Consider the following 16,203-nt stretch of genomic DNA (forward strand, 5'->3'; position numbering starts at 1 on the left):
TATTTACTATTCAGCTTTTCTTGATGCTAATGGTATGTTGTATAAACCATGATTTACTGTTTATTTTGCTGCCAGTAATATAAACTCCAATCAGAGCAGGAGAAAATTATTAAAGCATGTATGAAGGTATGAAAGCATACGGAAAGCAGTATATTTTCATTGCATTTGGCCATTTGACAGCAGGTATATAATATGTAAGGATCGCAGGTTTTCCTCGGTTCACAGGCGGTTGGAATCACGGTTTGGAGAGGAACGGAATCCCTTCCGCCCAATGATGTACCGACTACAGAGGCTGGCCGGGCGCCCTCTACATGGGATTGAAGGTGTCTCCTTAACCCGTGACGGAAACCGAGAGGCGCGAGGGGAAATCTTTCAAGGACACTCGCCAGAGAGAGAGAGAGAAAGAGGGAGGGAGAATAAACATCCGAATTATATACCGTTTGATGCATTAAATCAGATAAGATGTGTGGGAGAGTTTTTACATCAGCAAAGGGGTGGAAGGAAAAGTTGCCCTGAACAACAAATTCGCCTGGCCGCGAGCAACTCGAGAAATCGAATCCTGTCAACGCTGAAGATGGTGCACGAGACCACGGTGAATCGGGCACAGTTGCTGGTGACTGGGATGGCTCTGGCTGCGGTAGTTCTGACAATAGGAATGTTTTTATCTAAGGTAAGAGGTGCAAACCTTGTTTGGATCTGCAGTGCGTGTTTATTTATGGGTTTGGCTCAGAGATCTGACGGACGAATCTGTTAAACTTTTAACGCGAACTGTTAAAAGTTGCAGTACGGTAGCGTGCTGCTGGTTGGATTGAAAGACCCACGAAGCCACTGTTTGAGGAATACGATTTTAGCTGATGTCAGTATCTATTTGGGCTCCCAGAAATCAGTATCCATAGAAAATTTTGAAACAGCTGACGTTCGTGTTTGAACGACCGCAATGATATGCCTTAATGTTCTCCTCAGTGGTTTCGGTTTTTTGTGTGTGTGTGTTTGTCAGATGTGAACGGTTAATTCTTTGTCTATATTGTAATGGAAACTTGACCATGAAGCTATCAATAGCTTGTTTATAAAGGTTAAGTATTGAAATAACACACGGATACTTTTAATCTGTTAAACTCAATTCGGATGGCAGGTATGCCATCTGTTAAAATACGGGATGGTGGGAGACACCTGTATGGCACAGAGCCCCTTCTGTGGTTTCCTCCAGAAATAACCACATTCATCATGAGGTTAGGAGCAAGCAATACCTCCGTGCCTTCTGACGACCCTCTTTGTAAATATCACTGTTCGTTTGCCGGTCGAATTACAATGATTCTTGTTCGTTTCAAATTCATTTTGTGTTTATTTGTAAAGACGTTGTCAAACATGTTGTAAATTCACTTCTTTTGGGTCTTATTCTTGTGTAATATTGACTTGGTTCTGATTTTTTGTACTTTCTGGGCGCTGGGTTGAGCTGGACGGTAGCAGGAGCAGTATGAATGCGTGATCTTGCAGTACTTATAAAGGCTGCACTTCTGTACATGCAAAAAAAAAAAAAAAATACAGATGGAGAAGAAATATGATTTGTAATAAAAAAGTAACAAAGTGTATTACTATATGGTATTATCTGTCAACTTTGTTGCAGGGGTTGAAGAAGACAAATTCAAAAAAAAAAAAAAAATCATACAGCATCAACATAGTCTTTGGGTTCAGAACATAATGCTAATTTTTACATGCTCCCAAAGCAATGATTCTTGTTCGCATTCTGATCATAAAAGTGGGTTGTATGGTACGATTACAAGCAGAATATTACTGAAATGGTTGGGGAAGAACAGTCATAGCTGCTGTACGAGCACCACTCTGGAAAACAAACAGTTCTCAAAAGCTGAGCTGCATTTTCCTTTTTGAGCCTCCTCTGCCCTCTATAGACGACGGCACAAAGACATCACAGCAAAGAAAAAAAAACAGCTTTCAGGACTGTTTCCTGTCCTAAGTTTTCCCATTAGCAGGGCGTCTTTGCAGAGAGTGACACCAAGCAAGCAAGAGAGAGTCAGAGTGCTGTCTCTAGACTTGTGCTTGCTGTTTATTTCACATGTAGTATCTCAGTGTGTTCTAGATTCTGTGATCTAGTGACTGATCTATGGGAGTATGCTTGGCTTCACTTGTCTAATCAGGTTGCACAAGTTAACTTGTGGTATGGCTTAAACAGTGTTGTGCTCACACTCAGTGCTCTGGGAGTGTTGTTAGCCTGGTCTGACGCTGTTGCTTATTCAACTTGAATGGATACACTCCTGTTCTTTTGTGCTGGAAGTCGCTCTGGGTAAGAGTGTCTGCTAAATGAATGTAATACAATGTAACATAATGTAATGTAATTTGGCAGCATTCCATAGGATTCTATGCTGCAATCTAGGCAGAAGCGAATGAATGAATGATTGAAGAAGGGACTTACGGCCAGCTTTAATTCCGTACATCACTATAAAATAAATCTGCACAGCGTAATAACAGCGGAAAAAGGTCTTACTGTTTCCAGTGGGACCTGAAACACTGTCAACTGACAGCACCAAATCGCGAAAGGTCATCTCCGTTTTGTCCTTCAAAACAGTGGAGTTCCCGTGTCTTGCATGGGGTACGGTTCAACCATAACAACGGGATGTTTGCACAGGAAAAGAACAGTATCTGGAAATTGGGAACAAAATAGAAGTCACCATCAGCTAATGCTGCCCCCTTGATTCTTAATTGCATAATACTATGCGGAACAAGTTCTGTGTGAAGTCACGGTCAGGAATCCTGCTCAGTTCTCAAATATGTCACCAGCACATCCGAGCAGCGCTATCCAAAACCTCAGTGAAACTCTGTTTTTGACTCATCGACTCTTGTGCCAACAAGTCAGAAGTCGCTGAAATCCCTGAGCTGGTGACCTTGCTGAGGTCAATTAAGACAACGAAAGAGACTCAAAAGCTCTTAGTCTTCCCTTGTGGTCCCAGTCAGGGAAAGGGCAGAATGTTGATCATTGGGAACAAAACAGTGATAGAATTGGAGATTTCACGCTGATAAAGTATGTGTAAGATACCCTGAATTGTACAGAGGATGGATCTTCATCACCACCAATAATATGCATGTGTGTATGCAAGCCATCCAAATGGTATCTTTTTCTGGTTATGCCTTTTGGTGTTTATCATGCAATACAAAACATATTCATGTACAGTTCAGACCTTCACAATATGTGTGTTTCTCCAGTACAAAAGCATTTACTGAGAAATAATAGTGTGCTATGTAATTCATCAACTATAGCGAATATTACTTAGCTCCCTCGCTAAGAAGGATGTGTCATATTTTTTCTTTTTCTGAGGTTGTTGACCAGCAGCTTAGACTTATCTGGAGTTATTTGGAGATAAACACGTCACCTTTGGAAAGTATATTGAACAGGTCTGAGTTGAGGATTTGCTTTGTGATTTGACAGTTTATGTCGCAGCTTATCCTAAAGATGCAATGAAATTGTATGGATTTATAATTTTTCTTAAATGTCTTACCTAACAGGTTTATTATGTCTCCTTGCTTTTTTGAAACTGGATATTTACTACAGGTTTGCATATATATGGACACCGTAACAATACAACAATTGGGCTGTTGGTATGAAATTGCAACCTTTATTAGGCATTTAGTAAAAAATATGAATAACAGTGGATGAATAACAGTGGGTGTGGGAAACTACCCCTGAGAGGGAGTGGTGTGTAATCGCAGTTCTGTGGAATCTGTCTCAAAACATGGCATGAGTTGCCCTTCCAGAAAATGAATGGTAGATGGAAGCTGGCGGTGTGTTCAGAGCATTCCTAAAGTTTTTGTAACTACCAAGCATTTCAAGGCCCGTTGACTTGGTTTCATTCAACATTTCCCATGGCGTTTCTTATCAAATAACTTTCTTCAACAATGTGTTAATATCAATTAACAATGTGTTAATGTCAATGCGTTAATGTGTTAAAACCTGTATTACCTTTTTTATGTCACCATTCTTCAGCAATATTTACACATGTTAGAACTTAATATCGATTAGAAACAGCACAAGGTGAAGAACTTTTTCTTTTCTTTTCTTTTCTTTTCTTTTCAGGGAACAGCTCTTAAAGGTGTTCTTTATGTTGAATAAACATTCTTGTTCTATTTTGGCCACATGTTGTAATCTTTTGGAACTTTAGCAAACAGAGTGGGTAGGAAGGGAGAGGAATAGGTGCAGCCCACTGTATAGTGTACGTAATCCTTCTCCTTTGTTTTTCAACAGAAGGACTGTGGCTGCCACAACTCCTGCACTAACAGAAGCAGGGAGCTCAATGGTGAGATGCTAAGACTGGTCTCTTCACTGTTTCCCTAGTATCATTATAATTTTTTTTTTTCTTCTTCCTCCATTTCTTAAGTACGTCATCGCTTTACCGTCATTTAGCAGACGCTCGTATACAGCGTGATTTACAGAGTGCGTCTCATGAAGTGGCATGGAAGCTTGCATAAACAGGACGCCGCTAACCACACATGAACAAGCGTCTGTGCCAAACATTGTGCTGAGATCACAAGCTCGCGCCTATAAAAACAGAAGGCCAGCGCGGTACACGCGACTGAGGGACTCTTCCAAAAACAATCTTAATTCATGCCCTGAAGTAAAACTACAAAACTACAAGAAAACACTCATGTGTAATTTATGTGTTATTATGTATGCGTTGAACTGGTTAAAGCTCGGTTGGCTACAGCCTTTCCAGGTCAAATCAAAATGTCGATAACCTGCTAAGCAGAAACCAACCACCCACAGAAAGAGCATGAAGGAACATGGCAGCGCAAAAAGGGTTGCACAGAGAGGAAAGCGTTTAAAAAAGCGAACCGTGCCGTCAACTCTGTTGATGACACGAAAAAAGAACAGTAGTTCTGTTTGTTTGCGAGGCGTAAACACGAGGAATTGAGCTGACGTCTAAAAAACGGTGAGGTGAACTCCACAGGCCTTTTACTGCATGCCTGAAACTGAGAAGTGCCTGTAACTCCTAATTGTACTGTTTACATAGCTGCATTCAGCATTATTTGATACGATCTAATAAACAGTTTTAAATTTTGGTCTTTGTGTCAGTTGGTGTTGTGTTGTAGCACTGCTATTGAGACATTTCAGAACACATAGTCTGCAACTTTATAATGATGGTGATTATTATTATTATTATTATTAGTAGTAGTAGTAGTATTATCATTATTATTATTATTATTATTGTTATTATTATTATTATTGTTGTTGTTGTTGTTGTTGTTGTTAAAATCACTGTATTTGGTGAACAAATTGTTAAACATAAAAATGTATTAAAAATTGGAATCAATACACAATGAAACCCATTTTCCTCCTGTCCTGCAGATACTACAATGAGTGCTTTCTTCAGAGCTCCTGTTTCCAAAGCCTCAATGTTTCTCTCAGGTGAGAAAAAGAACTGCTTTCCCTTCAAAATGAATGATGTGTATTGACGTGTACTAATGTGTCCTAAATACTAACAGTCTCTCTGCTGCTGTGTTTTATTTTTAATGTATGTGAATGTAAAGACATCTAAGAAAATATTTGCTTTTGAAAATATACAGAGGGGTAGCATCACTCTGCATGTGCACTTTGTATGTGTGTGTTTGGAAACCGTAGCAACCAATCTTCACCTGGATAACTAAGGACATGATCGCCATGTGAAACATTTATCTATTCCCAGGTTTAAATAAGTTGTTTAAATTTCATTTATAAGTTTAAGTTTCATTTGTAAGCTTAAATAAGTTGTTGTTCTTTTTCCTCCTAAGCCTACAAAAATGAAAACGACGAGCATCAATCAAGCGAGGGGTCTTTGATGTGGACGAGTGATCCCGAAAACCCGAGCGAGGGCCTCTCCCTGAGCCCGAACAGGACCTGGATTTCGGTGAAGGAGCGCGGGCTCTACCTGCTCTTTGTGCAGGCCACGTTCAAGGTGACCACCACCACCACCACCAACCTCATGCTGAGGGTGGACGTGCAGTACGAGGAGCGCACAGATATGTTCTCCGCCATCTTCAAAACGTACTGTGGGAGCCAGGCGTGCGTGGAGGAGCAGAGCGACGTGGTCCTCAGCAAGCCCATCCTACTGCGCATGCACCCAGGGGACAACCTGACTGTGGTGACCAGTCACAGGGAGCTGGTGGACTACACCAGATACCCCATACCAACTTTCCTCACACTCTTTAAGTACTCAGACTAGCGAGAGTTCAGTTTAACAGGGACATTAACGCCATCTCCGCACACTCTCAATGATTGCTAGTTTGTCTTCTGTGAGTTTTTTTTTTTTTGTATCCACTCACTAAGACTGTGATAGTTCTCTACCCTGGACTCTTTTAAAGACGATAATGATTGTAAAAAAAAAAAAAAAATTTAAAGGATGTGTGGATAAGCTCCTCATGTCTGTTAAAAGCAGCAATCAAAATTTAGCTGAAAGGCATCAAAACACACAATGGATTCATCCATATTCACTATAGTGAAATCTTATTTTATTAGGTGTGTTTTATCCTATTGTAAGGTGGAGCCAGAACAAAAGATAATAATTTTAACATTTTAATACCTTCTCAATGTGAAATGTCACCGTAATAGAAAGCTTCACTTTCAGTTTTATTTAAAAAAAAAAGACTGGTGACAGTTTGAGAATGTGTGACAGCTTTTGTTCCTGGCCAGGAGACTAATATTACCCTGTTATCATCCTAAATTCCAAGTGCCTGTGCTTTCAGGGTATTATGAGATAATGTGAATCACATTGTGTGAATGAAGATGGACATTTCTTGATTTTCCCCAAGTTATGGTCTCTCTATAGCTATCTCTCTATGTTCTGAGTGGGACAGTCTTTATGTGTGTCTTCAGATGCTACAGTGCTTTCTGTTAATATGAATCGCTGATGCAAGAATCCACCACAGACAGTGATCAAAAACACTGGTACGGAACCTGTTCCTGCATTGAAACTGTGTTGAGTATTCAACCGGCACAGATCAAGCATTCTGTTTGTTAAAAGTCACGTCGTCCCAGGCCGGGAGTGATGCAAGAGGGTTGGGTCCAGGTGAAAATGCCATCCCACAGCAGCGAGGCAAAGAATGGCCAAGCCTACATGAGCAAGTACAACCTGCAGTGGCGTCTCCTCCGCCTCCTCCACCTCCTCCACCCAGCTCACTCACTCTGTCGTCATCTCTTATGAGGTGATGGGGATGGTGTCACTGACACTCCCATTGAAGAAGCCTCCCCCTCCTTCACCCCCACACCCCCCCCCCCCACCCCCCCCACCCCCCAATCCCTTTTAGGGCCCGCCTTTCAAAGCCGTGATCAACTGCTATCACTGTGACTGCTCAGCTGCAGGACCCTCTCTCTACCTGCTCTATTTCTGTGGAGTGCACAGCAGAGAGTAATGGGTGATTACTTGCTGTTTATTTTGGCCCCACAAAATGGAAGGAAATGGTGGCCTTCCATTTACTGATGTACCAGTGTATTATTACATTACTGCTATTACCATTTTATATTTCTCAAATTAAGCTTTATGTAAATTATTTATTTATTTATATGGTGCGCTTACCCAGGGCAGCTTACAAAGCTAATATGGTGTGGTACATTGATTGCATATCACGGCAGCAATGAGAGCAAAAAGAACATAAAGTACGGATACAGACCATTAAAAAACGTATGAAATGCAGTACTGAACAACGGTAACTGATGATAGTGTATGCATCGTTCCTATCAGTTATCCTTAAGTGCCACACACATTGTACTGACATAAACACAGGGCCTGACAATGACGTACAAGAGCAACATTACCTTATAATACAGTTTTTACAGAGTGCCATATAATGATTCAAAGAAGCAGCGTTATCTTGCTTATTATGTTGACATACCCATAATGCATAGCAATGTACTATTGTGCAGCTCAAGTAAGATATAATAACATGGATGTGTCACACTGAATGGAATTCAGGGAATATCAGTAAGAATGTACGTGTCAATACAGCACAATTACTGCATAGTATGTGGGACCCAGTATTTCAGCCTCGATAAACTGTAAACTGTGGAATATATAGTACCAGTCAAACTGTGGAATATATAGTACCAGTCAAAAGTTTGGACACATCCGATTAAGATAACAGGCAACATGCATTGAAAGACACTCTGATCTAAAGACTTATGCTCAAATGCTTGAAATTTGTTTCTTAGACAAATATAAATAGTGAAGTTGATGCCTGTATGTATGAATTTCTTTCCAAAAAAATTATTTAAATTTTTTGTTTTTTTGCTACTTTGAGGAATATAAAATATAGGAGTTTTGATTTGTTGAACACTTTTTTAGTCACTGCATAATTCCATTTGTGTTATTTCATAGTTTTGATGTCTTTACTATTATTCTAAAATGTGGAAAATTGTGAAAATAAAGAAAAACTCTTCTACGAGTAGTTGTGTCCAAACTTTTGACTGTTACCATTAAATATAACCTAATACCCAAAACTCATTTCTCTAGATATCAAGTTACAGACATAAAACCTTTTGTTTAATTGTTACATCTTTTTTTTTTTGGCACAAGAAAGCGAGGTGACATTAAATTTCCCAAATGAACAACGGAAAAACTTCTGAGCCAACAGATACGTAGAAATCGCTGAATCATAAAGCTGAGGAGACACTGCATCAGTTATCCCTGACTAGTCTGGGGGAGACTCCTCAGTGGCTCAGTGCTTAAAGCATCTGTCTGAAACACCGGCTGGGTCCTACAGGCGTGTCATCGGCCAACCATGACCAGTAGCCCACAGAACCCCCTGGCTCAACAGGTGCTTGTAGGTTAGTCATATGACATCAGTGAAGCTCCGCCCATGCTCCATGCTCCTGTGCCAGAGCTTGAGGTGTCATGGCGGGATGAATTTAGCATACAACTGGTGAGCCTGAATTGGGATGGAAAAGAGGCAAAATGTATGAAGAAAAAGTATTTTGAAAAATTAATAAAAGACCTCTCTCTTTCGGACACCTCTGAAAGCTGCATGCAATAGAACTTGACAAAATGCAAAATGTTGGAAGAGGGGAAAATCACTAATTTTATTAATGTCTTCTGGACAGATTGGAGTTGTACAGCAAAGTGTGTTCTGACAAAGACAAGACAACAAGACAAAGAAGATCATTCATTAGTTTTCAGTGTAAACAGTAAACAGGAGTGGCACATTTCTTTTTTCTTTTTTTTTTTTGTTAAATACCCCCAGGACCTACAACAGAAAATGATCAATACTACATTTCAGTAATCAGAATTGGTTCAGTGAAGCAAATCACAAGAAACTAGCTCAAACCTCCACCACCAATAATTTTAAAAGTGCAGGGAATCTGTTAATGAAACTGATTTTTTTTTTCAGAATGTTGCAGGCATTCAGACATTTAGAACCAGAAATCAAATTCATGATTGCGAATGAATTGTGAAAAAGGGAAGGATCCTGTATGAATATAACATGATCATGTTAGTTATTTCCCAGTAGACTGCTGTTTGATTTTTTTTCCCCACACTCCAGCTTACACTCTATCGTCACTGAAAGGAAATCTGACTGTATATTTCTCAGAATAAATTAAATCATAGGTTCTGTGGGTGAATGGCAATGAGCTTAGCAGGGGTTTAAACCAGGGCCAAACCCAGAACGACCCCCTCTTTCCTCAGTCCCTTACCCATCCACACACACACACACACACACACACACATACACATTAAAGATTGGAAAGTATCGCACAGATGTCAGTAATGTGGTGAAATCTCCACCTAACCCTCTGGTATATTAGATAGACTTTCTGCCATATTGTTTACACCTATCCAGGCTTTTCAAATCTGTGAGGGGGAGTGATTTTGGGTCAGTGGGGAAGATCTTAGGGGCTGGTTCTGGAAGCCACTGCACTCTTTGAGAAATCAGAACAGGTAGTCATCTTTACTGAGATTAGGAACAGCAGTGAGGTTATCAAATAGTCTAAACCTGACATTTAAACCACAGATGAGGGCACTGCGATTGTCTACCTGTGTGTCTGTCACCTCTTTCTTTATTTTGCTTGTTTCCATAGAATTGTATGCATTTCTGTTTGCTTGTTTCCATGGAATTGTATGTATGTGTTTGTTTGTAAGCATACATACAGTATACTTGCTGTTCCCAGTGTCCACACTTATTGCCAGAATTAAATTTTTTAAAATGTATTCACCAAAAACTGAAAACCTTATTTGCCTTTATGATTGTACCTATCAGTACAGGCAGGAAGAGATGGCAGCCTAATACCAAGGAGTTACTGGACTTTGAAAAAGTCAGTGGGCAAGCTTCTGAGGATGTGATGTCATACAAGAAAATGAAGGAAGCAAAAGGGGTGGAATGTTGCCCGCACCCACACACACATACACACACATACACACCCCTGAGCATGTTCCTCTCTAGTGAGAGTTTCAGGCATAGAAAATTCATAATGCACTTACTGCCAACATAAATACTGGACCAACAATGAGTTCAAATATTTTACCTCATGCACCTGAAGAGTCATACCTCTTCAAGAGAGATAACAAACAAATGACAGGTCAAAGTCTGGCATGACCTGTGTTGTCAGTGAGATTAAAAATTGATTGACTACGTATGGCTTTTTGCTTGTGTTGTACTCTACCTCACTTGTAAGTCACGCTGGATAAAAGTGTCTGCCAAATGAATAACTGTAAATGTAAATGTGAATGTAAAAATTCTTCCTATTCCTATTCCTGTTCCTATTCCAAAAAATGAAATTCTAATTCAGCTCCCACTTCCACACTTTGATGGCATCTGTATTGAAGGTCAATATGTCTTGGAATTTCAGTTCATTATTTCTTTGGCAGGGTTTTCTCTGAAAATATTTCAATATAACTGAGTCAAAAGAAATGGTCGCTGTACATGAATATGCAATGTTGAATATAATGTTTAGATCCATCCCCTTTTTCAGACATTAAGCTTGTTTGCAAGTGATGATGATCACAACTATACTCTGTTTTATGGGATCCAACAATACCTAGTAGTAACAGTCTTGCCAGGTAAAGTGGAACGCCAAACAGCAGTTGAGGTCTTAATGAGAACGTGAGATTGACAATAGCTCCCCCTAGGGGTAATTTAAGTGTACCACACCTAAGAACAGCTGATCTATGTATTGTGGCAAAACACTAGGACGGAGGAGTTTGCAGCCTCACCCACTCCTCTGTGGTGACTAAAACATAAACTCAAACATTTCACAACAAAGCACACATCCTGATATACATTCTTAGATTAAAGCTGCCACAGAGCATGTTTAACAATGTGAGACATGGAGAACGTGAGAAAGTCAGATATAAAAAAAAATGCCACAATAAATGCCTAGAGTACACTCCCTGAATACTCCCGGACTTTTACAACCTCTCTCTTTTGGCCACTGATAATGCAGTTCCTGTTGCTGCTGGAGATGGACCAAGATTAAAAAGTGATGAGACACAAGAGGTGGAGCCTCGTTGGAGGTTGGGGGGTTAAATGCATTGAAATGAGTGGGGAGAAAATTCTCTGGAAAATAGAAGAGCGTGAACAGTTACATTTCTGACAGAACACCTGGGAGGGCTAGGCCAAGTCAATGTTTTGATCTATGAAATCTCGTCAACACTGTATTGGGGGGAAAAAATGCATTTTGTGTTTTATGTATATTAGATGCAAACTCCGCGTGGTTATGGTTCAGTTCAGTGGCTAGCTGTTTTCAGACCTGACATAGGTTCCACAATCAGGAAACACTGCTGTGCCTCTGCGCTACCCCTAATACTTACTCTGTCATTCACAGAAATGTATTGTTATATTAAGTAATTTATAACCAGCGGTGGCACTAACACATCATAGCACATCTGCCTGAGTTAATATAGCTGACAGAAGTCTCATACATCACTGTGTGACACAGCAAAGAAGAGAAAGGATGCAACAAAAGACAGTCTGACTGGTTTGTCCTTTCAAAAAAAAAAAAAAAGAATAAATAAATAAACCAAGTGAATGCATATTTCAAAATGTTGTTTTTAGGTCTTGCTTGGGGTTTTATTGTTTATCCTAGGGACTAATTTCCACTTTTATTATAGATGCAGTGGCATTGATTCCATGGGCTTAACAATGGAACTCTGTGTGCGGTGCTCAGAATGACTGATGTGCAGTCCAAATTAAAGAACTTCAGGTTGTCCTGCTTTGCTGCTCTGTTCTGAATGGTTCTTCCTATGCTACTGGAATATGAAAGAAGAGGTTAACATCACTGATTTTGACAGGTGTTTACAATGTCAAGTTTAGATCACAAGCTGAGTGAACCGACCTGTTAGAACCAAGACCGCCGTCTATAATCTATGCATCCATCGGTCACTACATCACAGAATTCGAAAGGCACGAGCCAGCGTGTCATTGGTCTGACACTGTTGCTCATTCAGCTTGGATGGATACACTTATGTTCTGTTGTGCTCCAAGTCGATCGGGATAAGACCGTCTGCTAAATGAATGTAATGCAATAATCTGTGAGATCCAGATACTTAAACCGGATGCACTTAGACTACGTGCTTGGAATACACCTACACAGTAGCTGAGGCAGCAAACTTATCGCATACCATAGCTCACATAAAAGCAAATCTGTGCTCTGTAGGCCAATTTGATATGTGAGCACGTCTGATCCTACTGTTGACACACCACACCCTATCCCTTAAACTACACTCATGTTAAGATTTTATCATGATGTATTTGCTGAACTGGTGTCATTTTCGAGGATCTACTTAAATTGCGTCAGAACGTTTCCCGTCAATTTAGTAATTTATGAATAATTTATTCATTTATACAACTGTATATTCTATTGAAATAAGCAATGTAGTTACCCTGCTCAAAGCTACAGAAACGCAATCAAAACCCTTCAAATCAAACCTAAATAACACTTGTCCTGACGCCTGATTACCATATTGTCTGCAGTGCGTTTATACCATAATTCATGACGCATCTCCTGCTTTGAATAAGACGCAAGCGGTGCACTGGAAAGGAGTCAGGCTCGACCTCTGACTTCAACAGGGTGACGGAACTGCGCAGCGGCAGGAATGACTGAGGTGTTGGCTGGGACTCGACGTTAGCGGCCACTTTCTCTTTTTGGTTTTGCCGAGGTTGCGCCCTTACATACTCACGTTACTGCAGTTGTGCAATACACTGAAACATTGTGGTATCTGGGACTTTCCGCCGTGCACTAGCAACCTAACAGACAGGGGAAAGTGGCAAACAAATTGATAGTTAATGTTTGTAGGCGGAGCATATCGCCGAACGTGGGGTGGGGGTTATGAGATGGATAAATTGGATCAATGACCGCGACATCAAACACACCAGACGAGTCAGCTCATTACTGTCATTTTCTGGAGCGATGCCCCTTTGCAACGAACGCGAGGCGCTGCACGTTGAAATGCCGGAGGCTGAAGCGGAGCGCGATAAGTCCGTGCTTATACTCATCAATCACTGCAAAGAGATGAGACGCCAGGAGCGCAACTCGCGGATTGTCACGGGGCTCCTACTCCTGGGAGTCGCGGCGCTTTTCATCTTCTTCCAAACTCGGAAAGACAGCTCTTCAGACCGTGAGGTATAGTAACTGGTCTCTTAAAGTAATGGCGAGTTTTATTGGAGTGAAAGAAAGTCATCTTCGTTAAAATAAACTCCCATTGCTTCATGCGAGAGCGTGGGAAAACTGAACGAGGTGTAACAGCAACACAGTTTGACTAAACAGTTCTCATATTGTTCAAGAAAAGGCACTGCGTACCTTATGCCTAATTATTTTTTGTTTTTGACTTTTTTTTAAAGCACGCCGCTAAGTATGAGGGTAAGTTGTGTTATTATTATTACTGCCGTATTAATAGTAGTAATTTTGGCAGGCGTGTTTGGTGGTATTGTGTTATCTTTGCAGATAGCCCTTAGCGAGAGGTGGTGCTGTTTACGTGGTTTCTGAAAGTTTTTCCTCCTCCCCAGACCCAATCGCCTACCAACCCGGAGCCAATCCAAGTGCTCACCTCACAGGTGTGTCTAAAATCTTACACTCCTCAAAACATTGAAAGCGATGTAATGTCGGTTTTCAAGCCGAACGTAAGTGTCCTCACATCCACCTAAATGTGAAATAAATAAAGTTTGATACATCAGCTGGGAGAACTCTAACAAAACTGGATGTTTTGTTTAACTTATCACTCTTACCTATCCAAATGTAAAAGCAAGAAGGAGAGCAGCGTTTTGATAACTGCTTTGTAACATCCTGATGATGAATATCATTGACTCTTAATTTCAATTTATTATGGAAGTTGCTCTGGATAAGAGCGTCTGCTAAATGCATGTAATGGCATGTAATGTAATGTAATGTAATGTCGAAATGAATACAACTAATGTTATGGTGACAGCCAGGACTCTGGATGCATCTTCCTCCAGTTAATCATCACCAGAATGACGTCACACTGGGCCATAATTTGGAACATCACAAGCAGTAAATAATTAACTCTATTCTGAAGAGAAAGGAACTTGGTGCAATTGCATATTGCTTGTACACGTGTCTAGCTTTACTCTCATGCTGTGCAAACAGACATGCTATGTTGCACTTCGGAGGGTATTTGTGTTAGTATGTGCACGATAGAGGGTAAGTGTGGGTGTCCTATTAATAAATATTAGTAAAAAGATTTTTAAAGAATCTTCAAAAAACAATAACTATACCACCAGGAATATCACTGATATTAGTAGCGGTAGGTTTGAAATCACCTGCCCTTCGAGCAAGTAACATTCCACTTGTATTTCTGTGGCCAACAGCCCCGTCCCAATACCCGTGCAAGTCTGACTACCTTGCGTGGGAAGCCAAGAATGGAGAGGCACACCTCCACAACTTTGTTTATGCCAACAACAGCCTCATCGTTTCCCAGGCGGGCCGCTACCACGTGTATCTGCAGATCACCTACAGGATGATCGAGAGCAAGGCCTGCAAGCCTGGATCTATGCTGCTGCTGCATCAGGCTGTGTATCGGAAGTCGGAAAGTTACCCCAAGGACATCACTATCATGGAGACCTCGGACTCTGTAAACTGCAACGAGCATAAATGGTGGAAGTCCGTCTTTTCGTCAGCCGTGTTCCTGCTGGAGAAGGACGATCAGCTGAAGGTGAAGGCCGAACATCCTGACATGATTCATTGGCAAGAGACAAACGTGTTTTTTGGGGCTTATCTCATTTAGGGAGGATGCAATATTGGGATCCAGTATTTTTAATGTTATGTTAATTATTCAATTATTCTAGTGTTAATACTGTGGTTTTTACATGTTTATTACTGCTTACACTTTCCACAATATTTGCTTTGTGAAAAACTTTGTAAGAGGAAATGTATACTGGCATTCTTCTATATAGATTTTACAAAATCTGCAGTTGCTTGGATGTGCCCAGCAATCGTTTGTATACTGTAAACTTGATATAATGTAGTTCTCAAGTTGTGAATTGGTCAAAATCCCTTATTTTATCTATTGTATATGATGTGTAATGGCGAGCTTAGTTGGGCCGAATGGCCTGTTCTCGTCATCATATGTTCTTATGTTCTTATGTTCTTATGTGTACATTGTCGTCAGACATAAGAACAACTGATTTTCTCTTTTTTATTATTGTGTCTGTTCATCCTAACAGCATTGTGTCCTGTTTGATTTTGTTTTTTTTTTTTAACAATTTCTAAATGTAGCCACCATTGTCTTTATTAAAGATTAAATATTTTTAAAGGATTTTTGTATTTATTTGCACAGAATATGTGAGATTGTGAGTATGGCAATTATGTGTTTAATTTGGAAGTGGCCGTGTTTTTTTTTTTTTTTGTTTAATATCAGAAAGAGGGACAGTATTAGGAGAAATCATCTATCAGGTTTTTCCGAAGAACTGGTAGCAGTGACTTGTTTGTTAAGAGGAAGACATGCACTGAACAACGAGCACTGTGAGGCACCTAGGATTTCTGCTTCTAAGGACACAAGTAGGGAGCCTCCAAAAAATGCTGCTTAGGCGTAGCGTCCTTCTCCCGTGTGGTTTTGCCAGGGGTGTTCACTCTTTACCATCCATGAATTACACTTCTTGTTGTTTCTTGTATGCTTTCTTTTTTTTACTCTAAGAGGAGAGTGGTATCAGAGGGGCGCCACCCATGCCTGCAGTGGCTGAAACGAGCCTGAATCATTCGATGTATAAACGCTCAAAGCG

At 40.4% G+C, this 16,203-nt stretch overlaps 2 protein-coding genes across 2 annotated transcripts; both read left to right on the forward strand.

Moving 5' to 3' along the window:
- Positions 1-354: 354 nt before the first annotated feature.
- si:dkey-220k22.3 (uncharacterized protein LOC796870 homolog) lies at positions 355-6,327 on the forward strand. The gene is made up of 4 exons (XM_036525898.1): positions 355-670; positions 4,253-4,304; positions 5,354-5,413; positions 5,776-6,327. Exons 1-4 carry the CDS (start codon positions 575-577, stop codon positions 6,204-6,206), a joined length of 639 nt encoding a protein of 212 aa, XP_036381791.1. The 5' UTR covers positions 355-574; the 3' UTR covers positions 6,207-6,327.
- Positions 6,328-13,196: 6,869 nt separating this feature from the next.
- Positions 13,197-15,213, forward strand: LOC118777209 (lymphotoxin-alpha-like). The gene is made up of 4 exons (XM_036527975.1): positions 13,197-13,591; positions 13,810-13,828; positions 13,975-14,022; positions 14,794-15,213. The coding sequence occupies exons 1-4, from the start codon at positions 13,298-13,300 to the stop codon at positions 15,207-15,209; spliced, it is 777 nt and encodes a 258-aa protein (XP_036383868.1). The 5' UTR covers positions 13,197-13,297; the 3' UTR covers positions 15,210-15,213.
- The last annotated feature ends 990 nt before the right edge of the window (positions 15,214-16,203 follow it).

Source organism: Megalops cyprinoides, chromosome 4 (genome assembly GCF_013368585.1).
Source record: "Megalops cyprinoides isolate fMegCyp1 chromosome 4, fMegCyp1.pri, whole genome shotgun sequence".
Taxonomy (NCBI): Eukaryota; Metazoa; Chordata; class Actinopteri; order Elopiformes; family Megalopidae; genus Megalops; species Megalops cyprinoides.

Excerpts from the sequence above, each read along its gene's own strand:
- LOC118777209 (XM_036527975.1), top strand. The coding sequence starts at position 13,298 with ATGAGATGGATAAATTGGATCAATGACCGCGACATCAAACACACCAGA. Across the intron at positions 14,023-14,793 it reads TCCAAGTGCTCACCTCACAG|CCCCGTCCCAATACCCGTGC; the intron begins GTGTGTCTAAAA and ends TGTGGCCAACAG.
- si:dkey-220k22.3 (XM_036525898.1), top strand. The coding sequence starts at position 575 with ATGGTGCACGAGACCACGGTGAATCGGGCACAGTTGCTGGTGACTGGG. Across the intron at positions 671-4,252 it reads TAGGAATGTTTTTATCTAAG|AAGGACTGTGGCTGCCACAA; the intron begins GTAAGAGGTGCA and ends GTTTTTCAACAG. Across the intron at positions 5,414-5,775 it reads AGCCTCAATGTTTCTCTCAG|CCTACAAAAATGAAAACGAC; the intron begins GTGAGAAAAAGA and ends TTTCCTCCTAAG.